The sequence below is a fragment of the Halichoeres trimaculatus genome, unplaced genomic scaffold, assembly GCF_033239565.1.
Source record: "Halichoeres trimaculatus isolate MK-OKI-2021-1 unplaced genomic scaffold, fHalTri1.1 fHalTri1_scaffold_5, whole genome shotgun sequence".
Taxonomy (NCBI): Eukaryota; Metazoa; Chordata; class Actinopteri; order Labriformes; family Labridae; genus Halichoeres; species Halichoeres trimaculatus.
Genome location: NW_027437183.1, coordinates 6,001,883 through 6,017,774, shown reverse-complemented (window position 1 = coordinate 6,017,774; position 15,892 = coordinate 6,001,883). Strand labels below are relative to the sequence as shown.

At 38.9% G+C, this 15,892-nt stretch overlaps 1 protein-coding gene across 3 annotated transcripts in view; it reads left to right on the top strand.

Annotated features, from left to right (window-relative positions):
• ksr2 (kinase suppressor of ras 2) overlaps positions 1-15,479 on the top strand; it is a 126,146-nt gene extending 110,667 nt beyond the window's left edge. For all 3 annotated transcript variants that reach the window (XM_074671109.1, XM_074671110.1, XM_074671108.1), the window contains 5 exons: positions 4,601-4,697; positions 4,791-4,924; positions 7,355-7,489; positions 11,048-11,177; positions 14,449-15,479. In XM_074671109.1, the coding sequence (XP_074527210.1) occupies positions 4,601-4,697; positions 4,791-4,924; positions 7,355-7,489; positions 11,048-11,177; positions 14,449-14,595 (643 nt within the window). In that variant the 3' untranslated portion in view covers positions 14,596-15,479. The remainder of the gene's footprint in view (positions 1-4,600; positions 4,698-4,790; positions 4,925-7,354; positions 7,490-11,047; positions 11,178-14,448) is intronic.
• The last annotated feature ends 413 nt before the right edge of the window (positions 15,480-15,892 follow it).

Below are 15,892 nucleotides of genomic sequence, written 5' to 3'. Positions count from 1 at the left end.
CCGTAGAAAACTTTAGCTATTTATTTTTTTAAGTTTTCATTTATCTTTATAAAACATGCTGCTGAGCCTGGGAGGTGTTTAATAAACTCATGCTTGAAGGTATTTGAATGTAGTTAAGTGTGAGAGTTTGTTTTGCACAAAATTTTGCACAAAATGTTTTCACTTTGACCGCAAATTAATATCGGCTTCAGATATCGGTTATCGGCCTCCTTGTATGCAAATAATCGGTATCAGTATCGGCCCGTAGAAATCCATATCGGTCTATCTCTAGTCATTTGTACTGCCTTGGTGAGCATAAAAGCTGCACAGTCTTGGAGCAAAACCCCAAAGTAAGGTTGTGAAACACTAAAAGGAGAGGGTTGGAAAATACCCTCCAAAATAAAATTCAAAAATAAGATGTGCGACACCATGACTGTTTAATCATTTTTTGTTGAAATAAAAACTAAATTTGCTTGCCTTGACTATTCCAACAGTCTCCATTATGGCACAACCACAAGAGTCCTAAAAAACTTTAACATGTTCAAAAACTTTGTTGCCCCCTCAAGAGACCACATCACACCAGTCCTCTTTGAACTTCCTGTCAAATACCAAATCCTTTCATAACCAAGCCCCCCACTATCTCTGAGATCTCCCTGAACACCACACACCTCCCTGATCCCTTCCCACTGAAAGTTCCTCAGACCAAGTCCCAAACAAGATTAAAACTGTTCTTACCTTTTCTTCCTTCTTCTTCAATCTGCCAACCTGTTCAGACTCACCTTTTCCAACCAGGTCTTTTTTCTTTCTGATCACCTTCCACCTTTTAGCCTACTGGACAGAGTCTTTGCATATTAAGAAAATAACAGTAGAAATGTGATCTATCATGTATTATAAGGTAGGGGTTAAGTTTTATGTTATTCTCACATGACCTGAAAAGTTTGGGAACCCCTGCTTTAGAAAATTTGAGATAAAGCGGTGAGATCACGCTGCTTCTGTAACTGTAAGGACAAACCATGAACACCCACATCTGTTTGTGTGGATACAGCTCTACAGTACAATCGGTTCAGTTTTGTAATGAACTATTCTTATTATTTAATGGATTACTCTTCACATTTCTTATAATAAGTATTTTCTAATTTGTTACGCCTTTGCTCCACAGGAAAAAAAACACTTGGGGTGAGTTAATTAGCACAGCTGCTAACGCTCAAAGAGAAATAATTCAAATATTTGCTATTCACCCACTGCCACACACGAGCTGCAAACAAAGACGGATGTTTCTCTGAGGGGGAATAATTCTCTCCTTTGTTTCCTCTTTTTCTCCTCTTTTTCTCCTTTTTATGTAACTTAAAACAGTGACTTTGTTTTCTTTCATTCTTTATTTTAAAAAGACAGAAAAGTGACTTTCAATGCTGGATTCACACTTCTCAACTCCTCCAAGAAACAAAGCTGAAACTCCTTTCCAACAAACATCGCCTACATAAAAGATTGACTGATTGATTGGGATGCATGATTGCGGTCGATCTAGGCTGAAATTTTAGCGAGTGAAGGCGTGAGTGCTGCTGATTACTGGAAATAATAGCAAAATGTCAGTGCAACAGGTGGCTTTGTTTTCCACCAACATGCACAGCACAGACTGTTTTGCCTTTGTTTCCCAAAAAGGAAACTAACACACCATCTTTATGGTGGTCATGCAAGCTGATAGAGCTGTGGAGTTCAATCTAAGTGTTTATTGGTTTATTAATATGAGAGCTTTCAGGCTGGATCAGTGGAAATGTACATATTGACTGAACCCTTTTTCCAGTCATTTCATTTATCAGAGACGTTACAGGATCGACTCTGCAGAGTTCGGTAAACAAACTTTCATGTAGCAACATTTAGAGGCACATAGAGGCTTCCAGTTTGCAAATACTTCATTGGTTATACGCTGCCTCTCTGTCTAGAATTTGTATATAAAAAGTGTCATCTGGAGTGACACCAAAGCCATGAACTGTGTTTCAGTGTTTACAAAAGCCCCAGGGAGGAGAGCTGCTCAAAATGCAGCCGCTGTCAGGTCAACACGGGGATGAATATGCATGAACTGTTGGCTTCAGGTTCTTTGTCGGTCACCTGCGTGGCGCCGTTGGAGTTGAGGGCTTCAGGTGTGAAGCAGAGGGGGACTGGTTGTACAGATTGTCTATTAATACACAGCAGTGATGGCTCTCCTCCAGAAATATGAGTAACAGCTTCACCCCGGCACAGAGAGAGTCCACGTTAGAGATCAGAGTGACGACATTTAATCCCATCAGGAAATCTGGATGTGTGTCACAGCTCACTGATGAGCTCTCAGACATCAGGGACTTCAGGTCAGGACGTGAAAACTGACAGAAACAAATACTTCCTCTGGTTCTAATGCAATATAAATCCACAGTCATAAACCCGCTCTGCTTCCTGTGGAGCAGGTGTGTCTACAGACAGGGCTGAAGCTTTAAGCTAACAGTGTAGCTTCTATGGCACTGAGATGAATCACGTTCTGAATTATGTGTACATTTACATTTTCTGTTAAAGGGGCTTTGAGGAGTTTGAAAGTGATCTTGAAAAAGTTTCCTTTCTAGATATATGCCTGATCGTAATCCACACTTTAAAATGAGATTATCACCGCCAACATTGCTGGTTACAGGTTATTTTAAATTGCTGCTTCTTAGCTTCTAGTGGAGGTCTCTATGACAATACCACGCCGAATGACGGAGTTTAGTAGTTTTTAAAATGATTTCTATGACTAATTTTGTAGTAATGGTGGACACAGGAGTCTAACTGTCGGACAGAAAAAGGACAGAAGAGCAGAAGAAAGATAAAAGGTAGTCTGAGCATGAGCTAAGCTGTTCGTGCTAATGTTCATTCCAACCCACAGTCAACAGTTATTCTGCAGTGGTCTGTTCAGACTTGAGAGTCTATCAATAAAATGAAGAGTGAGGTTATGTTAGCTCTGATTGGTAGATGACTGGCAGGACAAAGCTAACCAGGATTTACTAACATTACACATTACGGACATGTCTTAGAGCACCAGGCTGCCAGCTAAGCTAAATATAAACAGCTACTAAACTATAAACAAACTGACAGTGTTTATTTGTTGTCACTTTAGCATACAGATACGTCGGAGCACCGGGCTGCCGATGTTGCTACATATAGCCAGCTACTACAACATTTGCTTGATGTCACGTTTCAAACCGTAGAGCTACGCAACTGTACTGATAAATACCTTACCTCAGTGCGTTGTATCCGGTAAAATGTTGTCTTCAACAAAGAAATTTGTTTTGATCCAATCTCCATTTATTTCCAAAACAAACACACGCCTCGCTAAAAGTAATTTACGGCAGTGTGCAGAGACTCTGGGCCACAAGGTGGCGAGAGAGAGCAATCAAAACAGATCCTCCTCATAGCATCTTTAAGTGCACCAACAAACCAAAGTGTATCTTGTAGGGCTGGGATGATATGCCACTCTCATGATTTGATTCTATTATGATTTTTTGGGTGCCGATTTGATTCAAATTGCGATTTTTTGTTTACTTTTTTAACACCAAACTATGAGAAAAAGTTAAGAAATGATGATAATGTCTACACACTATATCAGGAGCCATACTTTCCTATAAAATGCACATCAGGTGAGTCAGAGAGAAACATTTCACCCCCTGCTGGAGAAAAGTGGTAACTTTTCTACAATCCTGTTTATAAACAAAGACTGAAATGAAGAATTTGAATTTAGAAAAAAAAATCTCTTTGTGGACAAAGAATTCTGATTTTGATAATGTCAAACGTAAAATCCTGATAAATCGCGTATCGATTTTTTCTCCCACCCCTTCTCTCTAGTACCGTCTCACTAAACTACATTTGGACTGTGTATAGTTAACTTGTTTGAAGTTAAAGCTCTGTACATTCTGCAGAATCTCAACAATTCTGACAGTTGACATCTTTAGATGAATGTAAAATTGTTGGTCAAGAAATATTTGGGGCCCAAAAATTTAGATTTTCCAGCCAGAAAAGTCTCATTATGAAAAACAATCCTGATAAAAATCCAGATCCTGATCCTGACATTAAAACATCCTGATATATTTCCCCCATATCGCCCCCTAATGGAGAACATTTTCCTTGGCTGATGTTTACGCAGAACATAACACTGTAGAAAACTGACCACTTATCATCTTGTATCAAGAGACACCTGAGGGACAGGTGAGAGTTGATTTCATCAGACTGTGATGATGGAACAAGGATGTTTGATGTTTGATCACACTAAGGGACTGATTTTTAACAGAAATCACTAAAAGAAATAGTTAAACAGATATGACAAATATGTCTGTAAGAGCCAGTGGCCCCTGATCATTTTCACAAAATCAAATGTGGACAGAAAAAGGTGAAGAAATAAAAACAGCTGGCCCCTGTCCCTGGGATTATTTAAAGAGAGCTTCCAAAATTGAAAAAAATGATCGCATAATTTTATTTACAAATCCTGATAACTAACCTCACCTTGACTTTTCCGTTCAGTACAGGTACGCCTCTTTCTAACCGATGAATGCTCTTTGTTCAGTGTTAATGCATGTGTACCTCCACATGGCTGCTTGAAACCTCTCCTTTTCTTTTCTTCTCTCAGTTTGTGTAAAGGTCGAACGCTCTATTCTGTGGTGCGAGATGCCAAGGTTGTGCTGGATGTCAACAAGACCCGACAGATTGCACAAGAGATGGTCAAGGTAGAACTACTCAGCGCTGAATCTTCACTGCACTCCTGCAGCAAACATCATATTACAGAAAAATCTCACCCCTCTTTCTTTCTTTCTCTGCAGGGGATGGGCTACCTTCACGCTAAGGGGATTCTACACAAAGACATGAAGTCCAAGAATGTGTTTTACGACAACGGCAAAGTCGTCATCACCGACTTCGGGCTCTTCACCATATCTGGAGTTTTGCAGGCTGGCAGGTAATTATGGTCAATACACATCAGAGACAGGAGCAGGGGTTTTTAACATGAGGAAATACAGGATTTGTTCTGTAAACAGGCTGGAGTCTTTGTTGCAGAGCTGACACACAACATGCAGGGACGACAAAGCGACGAGTGGAAGCAAACATTCAGGAAACATTCAGTACACAACAATGTCACTCTCTGACAGGAGTTGGCTTTATTGTCACATATTTAAGACGTGTTGGCTCGTACTTTGTTTGAATTTTGGTCTTCAAAATACCATAAAAAAGACAGAATTTGAGGAAGACTGGAACTTTTTAAGACACAGCAGATTCAACTTGTTTCTCTTCTGATCTTTAGACAGTTTATGCCTTTTAATCTCGGTACAAGAGCTCCAGTGAGAACCTCTTGTCAGTTTACAGACCCCCTTTTGGGGATGGGTACCTTTCACATTTGAAACAATATGGTACCAATGCCCAGTACCTGGCAATCGATATTCATACTCAATGGTACCAACAGTGCCAATTTTCGGTACTTTTTTGTGTTTGTGGTAGAAAATACAAATTTGTTCAATAATGAAATATACAAATTGTTCAATTTAATATATTTATTTTTCAATATATAACTTTGTAATGCTGTTTTCATGTCCAGCATGGAAAATTGCCTACTCTTCCACTCCCTTACAGTCACAAGGATGCATTTTGGTACCTAAACGTGGTACCTTTCAATTTTACGTGAATCGGTACTTTTGACTGACTTCGGTCGGTACTTATAAAAGTACCTAATTTGGTACCCATCCCTACCCCCTTTGTATAATTGAGATATAGAATAGACAGAATTGGACAATGTTGTTTATATTAGTGTTTTTATGGGGCAACGCCTATGCCTTGTGTCACAGTCCTTATTCTGTCTTGTTGCTCTTCCTCTGAGTGAAAGTGAAACTAACAACGCGCCCTTTTCTCCACTCACTCACAGCACAAGCTCTGTATGTATGAAACTAAACAAGAGCTGGTTGGTATAAGAATAAAATACTAGCTTGATTATATGGAGATAGTTCATGTTTAAAATTTTAGGAGAATGCCAAAAAAGTAAGAACTTAAAGAGGGGATATTGTGCTGCTCCTTTGGTACTCTAGTAGTAGCTGTACATGGTGAACCGATCAGAAAAATCCTCATTTCAGCCTCTATCTGAAACATTTTGTTTTAGTTGCTGTCTCTTTAAAGCTCCCTGGACCTCAAACCCCCTCTCCTCTGATTGGCCAGCCCTCCGGAAGCCTGTAAGTTCAGGGCTATGGGCAAACCTTGGTGTTTGAGACCCACCCCTCCAACGTGCCATGTACCTGTTCGGAGATCCTTATTCAATGACCTCATTATTGCAGCAAGTCTTGTGAAGATCTTTGACTATTTTTAGCACAAAGCGTTTTGATCAGTCCACAGACAGATTCAGGGATTTCTACAGCATGTGAAAATGAAGAGGTTTGAAATCCTGCACACAGAAGATTGGCTAGAATTCCAGACCACCAATACTTTAAAAAATGAAAAAATCAGTCAAATCCAATACTAGGGATCGAGATCTGGATACCCCCAGTAGGCGCTAAAGAGGCATCAGTGTGTGTTTCAGCTTGTTTCTCTTCCTGCTAAAAACTCCTGACTGGAGCTTTAAGGAATGATGAGCCTGGAAGTGAAACGTTGGGTCGCTGGTTTGGCTCTGTTGGGGGAGCTGGCACCTCATGTACAGGAATACAGTCATTGCACTGGTCACAGGATCGATTCCAGGTCCCGACATGATTTGATGCGTTTTATCCCTCTTTCTCTTCAGCTGTCCCATCAAAAAAAGAAAAAGATAAAGAGCGCTAACCTTTGCCTTCAATAAATAGAGTGAAAGTAGTCCATTTTTCTTGTTGCTGCACAAGTCTCTCCTTTGGTTCTGAAACCCACAAACAGCGTTAAAGAGAGGTCTCCAGGATAAAGACACACAGAAATCACCCGGTCAAGGCTGAGCAGAGAAATGGAGCAGGAGGTGGATAAAGCCGACTGTACAAAGGGCAGAACAGAAATGTCACTCCGAGAAAACAGGGACCATCAAAAGGCTACAAATTGGTTTTCACCCTGCTGACAAACAGCGCTTATATCCAGCTATTTATCGTGTCACTGCTGAGGTGACTCTGCCTGTAGCTCTCAGATATAATATGTAAGATTGACATCTGGAGCCTGAGACCTTTAACAAGTTTACAGAAGTTGTCTGAATGCAGCTAGTTCTTAGCTTTCTTTTTTATCCCCAGCTATCAGTGCGGAAATAAAATCAGGTCTTAGAGACAGAATTATCCTCTGGATATTAAAAGAATAACAATGAGTGAACGTTAGGAATTTTTGGATTTCTGTTGTAAACAGATTTGAGGCTTAAAACAGTAGTTTGTTTAAAGTTCATCCATCTTATCTCCTCCTGTAGCCGGAGAGAAGACAAACTGAGGATCCCAAACGGCTGGCTGTGTCATCTGGCTCCAGAGATCATCCAGCAGCTCTCTCCGGACACCGAGGAAGACAAGCTTCCTTTCTCCAAACAGTCAGATGTTTTTGCTTTTGGGTGAGTGTTTTGAATTTTCTTTTACCCTCCTGTTTGTCTACTAACAGGAACAGTGGATTTAATAGTTTCTTACAGATTAAAGATCAACATCATGTGATAAAGTGATACGGCACCACGTGAAAGTTTGAATTCTGGATAAAGGTTTCTGTGGCAACATGATTGAATGGACAGATAAAACATTATTATCTTATGCATTATTAAAAACAGAATATTTTATTCTTAGTTTTTAAAGGTTAGAGGGCCTGAGGAAGTTTGAGGGCATTAATCACAGCATCCGCTCATTCGTCAACATCCACCAGCTGCATTTTCAGAGCACATCACAGAGCAGCACTGTCAAATTCTTGATCCAGAATCTGTAGTTTCTCCAGAAAACAGAAATTGAGAAACATTAAAAAGCTGATGCAAAGAGGATTTCTGTCAATCTTGTCTTGTATTTTTGGATTCAAGAAACCAAAAGCTGAATTTTAGAGCAAATGAATTCAATTTCAAAACATTAAATTTGGTTTTAGATCATGCATTTTAAATTCATTATGATAATTCAAATTCAGTTCCTGGAGGCCCATGGTTAAGGGTTAACAGCAAATCTGAATCTTAATGTTATTTCTGGCAAAAAAAGAAAATGGATTGCTACTAAGAATCAAACTGAGTAAACTTAAGTTTTTTAAATGATAAAACTTTCATTTTTTTGTTCTTAGTTTTGAACTATCATTTTAGTTTTTGCTATGTGAAGCACTAAAAGCTGCATTTTTCTATCAAAGGTTGTAAAATATCAAGTTCAGATGAGTCATCCATTTTAATATGACCCAAAACGAAAGGAGCACCACTTTACCTTGGGCGTCTTGTCAGAAAAATGTGTCCTTTCACTTATTTTGACCTAAATCCTCGCCGACTCTGTCAGTTATTACCTAAAGATTGCTTTTTTAAGTGTCACTCAGGGGTCTCAAACCAAGGTGTCCTCCCCTTCTGACTCCAGAGTCCAATTTACATGTGTCCTAAGTTGATTTAAAGCCCCCATGGCCCCTGCTCTTCCTCCTCAGTCCTTTCTGTTTCACTCGTGTGGGTGGACTCTGTCCACCCTGAGACCAGTACGTTTTCAGATGGTCCCCCTCACATGGAGGTTTATCGCACTAAAGGGAAAGAAGAGTGCAGCACTGGTGCACAATGTCCAGCTGCTCCGTTCGCTCTTGTGTTACCTAGAGGTGACCCCTATGGCTGTTTTACATATTCATCAACAATCAGCTGTCATTTTTTCCCCTACTCCTGGCAAAGAGCTAATTTTAGCCTCCTCATACTCGACGTGAAGGAGCTGAAAGAAAACAACACCTTATTTGCACAGGGAGGGGTGGATGCTAATTTTGCGTAACCAGTCATTAAAAATGTATTGTTTCTGGAACTTCTGAATAAAACTGTCTCTCTTAACTTGAAGAAGACAAATTTCACCCACAAAATGCTCCCTTTTTAGCAGTACACTTACCTAATTGCTGACAAACCTATCAAGTTTTATGGTTTTTAGTTGCTGTGCCAAGTAGTGTTAGCGCTGAATGGGTGTAAATATTGACAATAATAACCTGGTAGCCATTTTTCTCCAACATTACACTTTTAACAAGCCTAAATGCCTATCATAGTTGATCGGATAACAGTTATTACTTTACCACATTTTTAGCATTTCAATCTCTGAACATTGATAATCAGCTTAAACAACTGGAGAAGTTGAAATTGACATTTAGGTAATAAACAATGTTTGTGTTTAACTAATAAGCTAACATTGCTATAAGCTTATTACATTTTCCCTCTCATCCATTGTCGATAACAGTCATTTTAGCTAAGAAGCAGCTCAATGCTAACAGTTGCTGTTGGCAAAAAGTAATTTTTAGCTTAAATTAGGCTTAATGCTAACGCTAACTGCAATGAAATGCTGGCTTATTTGTTGTAAAATTTAGTTTTGAACTTAAAATATGGCTGAAAAGACCCCGCTTAAAGCTGTAGATGATATCCTTCAAATTTGTACGATACAACTATTAGCTAATGGTAGCATATATGCACTTTCTAGCAAACAGAAGGTTTAACGAGGTAGTTACTATTTTGAAAGGCTATCTTTTGGTACAGCAACTGCTGTTTTAACTTAAAACTGAATTGTTTCGTTTTGTTAGGCGGTGTTATTTAAATTTGTACAAAACACTTGTAAGGTAGTGTTAGTGTTAGCAGTCAAGCACTTTCTAGCAAAGAGTAATTTTAGTGAAGTAGCTACTGTTCAGTGCAATCTTTTTTTGACATCAAATATTGTTGAAACTTTAAATATGGTGAAGGGTCCCTCCTTGACCTTTAGATAATGGCCTTTCAATTTTTACTAAACTATTTTAAGGTGATAGAGCAGGTAGAGCTAAACTCTGAATCCAAATTGCTCCCACTGTTGGTCAGTGGATGTGTATGACTGGTTAGATAAATTGATGTTTTTTAGCATGGAACTCTCTGTTATCCTTGTTTGAATGTGGTGCGGATGGGTGAATGAGACTAGTAATGTAAAGCACTTTGAGTGGTCAGAAAGACTGGAAAAGCGCTATATAACCACTGGTCCATTTACCATTCAATTGCTTCCTGGAAAACAGTCAATTCATTTGAAATTAGGCTAAGTGCTCATATTGCTGTTCCCAAACATTGGCATATATTTGTTGTAAAATGTTGTTTTTAACATTAAAGAAGGTGAAAATTCACTCCATAAGCTTGATGAGGTTAGTGCAGTTTGTACAAAACAATTGCAAGGTGATGTTGGCATTCATGGACTTACTAGCAAACAGTAAATTTGGCTTAAATAGGGCAAATGCTACTGTTAGGAAATGCTAGCTTCATTGTAAATGGGTTGAAAAGTCCTTCCCCAGCCATTAGATTATACATCTGTATCCATTCATTCACTCCCTAGTTTACAGTAACTCCTGACAGAAAGCAGCTAAATGCTAACAGTTGCTATTCTCTAATGCTATTTTTTTAAATCAGTAATCAAATTTTGTATTAACGGAGAAAAACCCCTCCATAATTTTAAAATGATGTCCTTTGAATTTGTACAGGACCATTTTAAGGTTATAGTAGCATCCATGCACTTTGAGACAAACAGTAAGTTTAGCTTGAAGGCAGCCAAATGCTAACAGTTGCTCTTTATCTTTTTTGTCATTAAATGTTGTTTTAACTTCAAATATAGTGAAAAGTCACCTACTTACAATTAGATGATGTCCTTCAAATACTCACATAACTTTATGGGGATTTTAGCATTTGCACACTGTCTAGCAAACAGGTATTTCAGCTAAAATGAGGCTAAGTGATAGGATTTGCTGTTGTGAAACATTAGCACATTAGCTCAGGTATTTGTTGTTAAATGTTTATTTTTAGTTTAAAATTTAGCAAAGATTTCTCTCTTGGTTCCACTGATAGTGAATAGTTTAATACTAAGTTTGTGTGTTTTTTAGCTCCTTTCATAGGAAAAACTTATGCCACGTAATGGCAGTTTTAAATAGTCTTTTGACTGAAGAAGTCCAAACTTACCTGTTCCTTCCTCTACCTTTACAGCACCATCTGGTTCGAGTTACATGCACGTGAGTGGCCTTACAAGAGTCAGCCAGCAGAGGTGATCATTTGGCAGATCGGCAGCGGGATGAAGCCAAACCTCGCCCAAACCGGCATGGGGAAGGAAATTCTAGTAAGACCTCTTTCTGCTTCAGTTTATCACAAATTATGAGTCAGTGTTTTCCCTCTTTAACTTGAGACAATTCATGAGTCACACTGTTTTCAAACTGGAGTGAACTTCTGCCTATTATTCACCAAAGCTCAGTTTGCTCCAACACGTAGTCTAAACCTTGAAAAGTTTACTTTGCAAGACAGAGACAATCACAGGCGGGGTTCACTGGGTTCGAAGTGATCTCAGGAATAAAGAAAGTTGTCTCGTCAGTGAGGCGTCAACTACTCAAGTTTCTAAAGATCAAAATAAGTAACTTTTCAGCCACTAACTCTGTGCTAATTCAGTAATAGATGTGAGCTATTAAGTCTTTCAGTTTTACTTGGTCTCTTTGGTACCCAAACAAAGACACTTTTAGAAATCTTCACAGTTCTTAAAGATACTGGCCCTGCCTGTTTCAGTAATTTGCAGTAACAAATGTTTTCTTCTATGGTTGCCTTAACCTTGCTAAACTCCTCCACGCCTCTTCTCTCTCCTTCAAACAACCCAAGTTTCAGTTTGTATAAATCCAGATGGTCCTCACTAAAAATAGCTCTGCATAATGGCTGTAGTAATTATGGCGGGAGCAAAGGACGAAGTCAGGTGACGTAGAATACAGCCCTAGAAAATTTGTTTGGGATGCCAGCTGGGGGGAAAATGATGGGTCAAAGAAATACGAGTTTAGTCCAGGAGACTGCGGTTTGAATGTAGACTTGAATGCATCTTCTTGTTATAACAAATCCAATACAGCAAGCCCTACAGTCTGGATCCTTTGGTGGTGATGAATTAGGAAAATGACTCAAACATAAGCTTTAAGTGCTGTTAAGTAAAACTCAAGAGGATCATTTTTTAAACTCAGAATCTTTAAGAAAGCAGGGTACATTTTGGGGCATGTTTTTTGTAAGCCCTCATTACAATGTGGTCGATTCTGCTCAAATAGAATAGAATAGACTTTATTCATCTGTCCAGGACTGAGCTTCTTCAGCAGTCTGTTTAGTCTCTGTCTCCTGGATCCTGTCTGCTCACATCAGGTGAAGTTCCTCCAATGTGGTGTTGGTGTCCAGTGTTCGCTCCACTAGCCATGTCTGCAAATAGCATGATGCTATTCTGCCTTCTGGTATTCTCTCTGTTGTGGGGTTAGCACGGCTAGCTTTTCCATCTTATTGGATATAGATCTTACGTTGCCAATAACGATGGTTGGAAGGACGGGTCGATGTTTTCACTTCTTCGCTCACACCTTCCTCACCCTTTGGGGAAACATCAGGCCTTGCACCAGTTAGCATTGACATGCTACAGGCTGCTAACAGCTGAATTCACATGTAAACAATGTAGCCAGGGTTACATGTAGGATCTCTAGACAAACACATGAGCAAAATAGTAAAAATATCACTGAAAACAAAACCAGTTTGGTGTCCATGACCAACAAATGGACCACACAAAGTAATGACCCACTTCAAATGCAAAGGTGACGAAAAAGAACCCAGTGTTGTTAAAAATACCTCAAACCAACTACTTGGTGACGTCAGTTGCAGCTAACACATACTTATTTACAGTCTTAATCTCACAAAGCAGTTTTGATGCCTTAACCTAACCATACTCTCCATGCTTGACCTTGTTTTCCTTAAGGACATCAACAGTGTCTGCCATTAGTAGAGAGACTAATTAAGGAGAGTAGCAAAGGCTGTATGACTGTAAGGAAGATGGATTGGTGGATTTTATTTCATCTCTATGCAGCGGCAAAGATTTGCAGATCTCAAGCTTCATTAGCTTAAATTTGGTTACAAATGAGGCAGCTATTGAGTCAGAGGAAGTAAAACCCAGCTCAAGATACAGCTCAGATTTCTGACAGCTTCTTCCTGCTCCTACAGTATTAAGACAGCTAAACTCTGGATAGAACGACTGATCAATAAAAGATTAATGCTTCTTACTGATGTCCAGATTCACAAGATTCCCTCTCAGTTAGTCATCTACCACTGAAAAATAGAAAATGAATTAGCAATCTTTTGGATCAAAAATTGCATGAAAATGCGCCGTGTGTCTTCCATTATGAAAGAAAGTAGTTCAGAGTGAAACACTGGACTGTGCAGGCACATCACTGAGAAGAGTCGGTCTTCCCTTGATTTCAGTCAAACCCTGGTGCCAAGCGCCACAGGACTTGATGACATCACTACACAACATATGTGAAGTTTTGCAGTCCGTTGTCGGCAGTTGGCATATTAAAATGCTGACTCAACCTAACTTTCAGTCAGTCATTCAAGAAGCAAAGAGGCAGGCCTCAAGCCTCCTTGTAAACAGCTGCCGTGTGCCCACCTGTCAATCAAGCTGGCCGTCTAATCATACAAATTTTTAACTTTCATGTTTTCAAAGTACTGGATCATAAAACACTTATTCGTGCAAAGTAGGGGAACAGAAATGAGCTTTCCAGACAAAACTGTTTTCTGAATCAGGCTGTACACTTATTGCAGAAAAGATCAGTGTTTCTGAATGGTCGTTAATATGGCTTTCAGGGCTTTTGGAGCAAAAATAAGATATGGAAAACAAATCAACCTTTTTTTTTATTTATTTTTCTTTATATATTTTTCTAATCATGGATGAACAGAGTAGTTGTGAATAGCTTTTGGTTTTTGAAGGCATTGTATCCCCCTGACTTTAGAAACCACTGTCATAGATCATTCCTATCTTTTTATCCTCACAAAACAGATTTAACTAGCCCGCCACATTTCCTTGCAGAAAATGCTAAATGTTGAAATGCTGAGCCCTAACCTTAATCCCTTATGTTAGTGACATGCCCTGGTCTCATGTATAATGTTTATAACTCCGGAACCCCTTATGACATCATCAGCTGTGTGGTTTCTATAGTGATGGGTCGTTTCCATCCATTTTAATGGGCCAAAGAATTTGAAAAACTTTGAATATTTTAGAAAGGTTAATGGTTAGAAATGTGGAAAGTGCAAGCATATTTTTCCTGAACATGCTGAATAGTTTAAAATTTGTATAGTGACAATCTGTGAAAATTTGTTGGAGTAGCCAGCCAAAAAATGTACAGAAGAATGAGAAGTTTACTTAAGTCAAGTTTTTAAATGTTGAAATGCCAAGCACACAGCATTTCAACATAATTATTTACAACATTAAAACACTATATGAAGAAAGTTTTTTTAGTCTGTTTGAGAAAGTTAAAAAAAGGACTTTTCCTGATGCATCCTAAGATAGTTCATTGAAAAATCTGAATGGTTTTCTCTTTCTCCATCTTTTCCAGGACATTCTGCTTCTGTGCTGGGCGTACAAGCAGGACGAGCGGCCCAGCTTCTCCAAGCTGGTAGATTTACTGGAAAAGTTGCCAAAAAGGAACCGTCGCCTTTCCCACCCAGGGCACTTCTGGAAGTCAGCTGAGTATGTCAAATGAGTTAGGGACACAAAACAGCAAACAATCAGCAACAACTAAAAAACAAAAACAAACAGCCGCCATAAGTCTTGTCATAAATAACCCACCTCCTTAAAGAATGCACTGAATCCAAAAGCCAGCCCAGTGATGAAAACTGCCCGTGCTGTGTGTACTTTCATGGAATGTTGGCATGTGTGTGTACAGATAAGTTGACTGTCCAGCTCAAAGCAGTCGGGACTCATACTTTCTTTGGTTTGATTTGAACCATACCGGATATTTTTCCTTTTCTCTTATTTTTGTCTTTTATTCTTGACTTGGTCCCCTCATGAGAATTGATTTACTTCCTGGATGTATCTTGCTTGTACTTTTTCGACTGATCACATCATCTTGGACTTTAAAAACATGTTTGAGTACAAATGTAGATTCTTTTTCCATGTCTGTTTTTTATTTTTATTTGAATGAATGTAACTTTTGTACGTCATACATTGTATATTTCACAACATTGTCTTGCCATTCTTATGTCTGTCAACTGTGTAGAGCATTTTGTCAGTGTTACCTCATGGTGTCTCATGTGTGGATGTCTCAACATGTCTGAAAAGCTTTATTTAACTCTAAAAATGTCCTCTAATTTACACCGTACCATTTGAATGTGAAGAAGCCAGCGCCCCTGTTTGTGTAGGGATGTGTTGGTTCAGCAGTTCTTTAAAGGGAGACTGTTTTCTGATCAGCCTGAGCTTTGCCTGTGAATATTAGCGAGACGTTTGAACAATAACTGAGGGGGAGAAAAAGCTGCTGGTCAGACCAGGACTTCTTCTTTTGATGCTGTTCTGTGAAAACGCTGACACTTGAAATGTATCTTGTCAAAAAAAAACAACTACACTACAGAAATGCTACCACTGAGCCCCTCAAAATTCCCTAAATGTTAACATAAATACGTTGATTTAAAAGAGCTGAAAATACATAAAACATATGACGAATACAAAATAAGCGCTTGTCAGATTATAATTTTTTAATAAATACAAAACCTTACTCTGACGTCAGCTAGTAAACTGAACTGGATCAGAGGTCTGGGTCTGGATAGGAGGATTTACAGGAGCAAATCCAAACGGGGTCCAGAGATTCAGAACTCTGACATGCTATGAGGCATTTGTTACTGAGAGAAAGAAGAGCACATAACCCTCAATATGGCAAAACATGAAAGCTAAGTCTGTTTTTTAAGGCTTGGCAAGTTGCTCAAAAGCAGTGTTGTAGTCAATCTGAAGGGGAGCTAAAAGTTAAACCTCTTTTTTTTAATTAATTCATTTAAAATGTTTTCTGT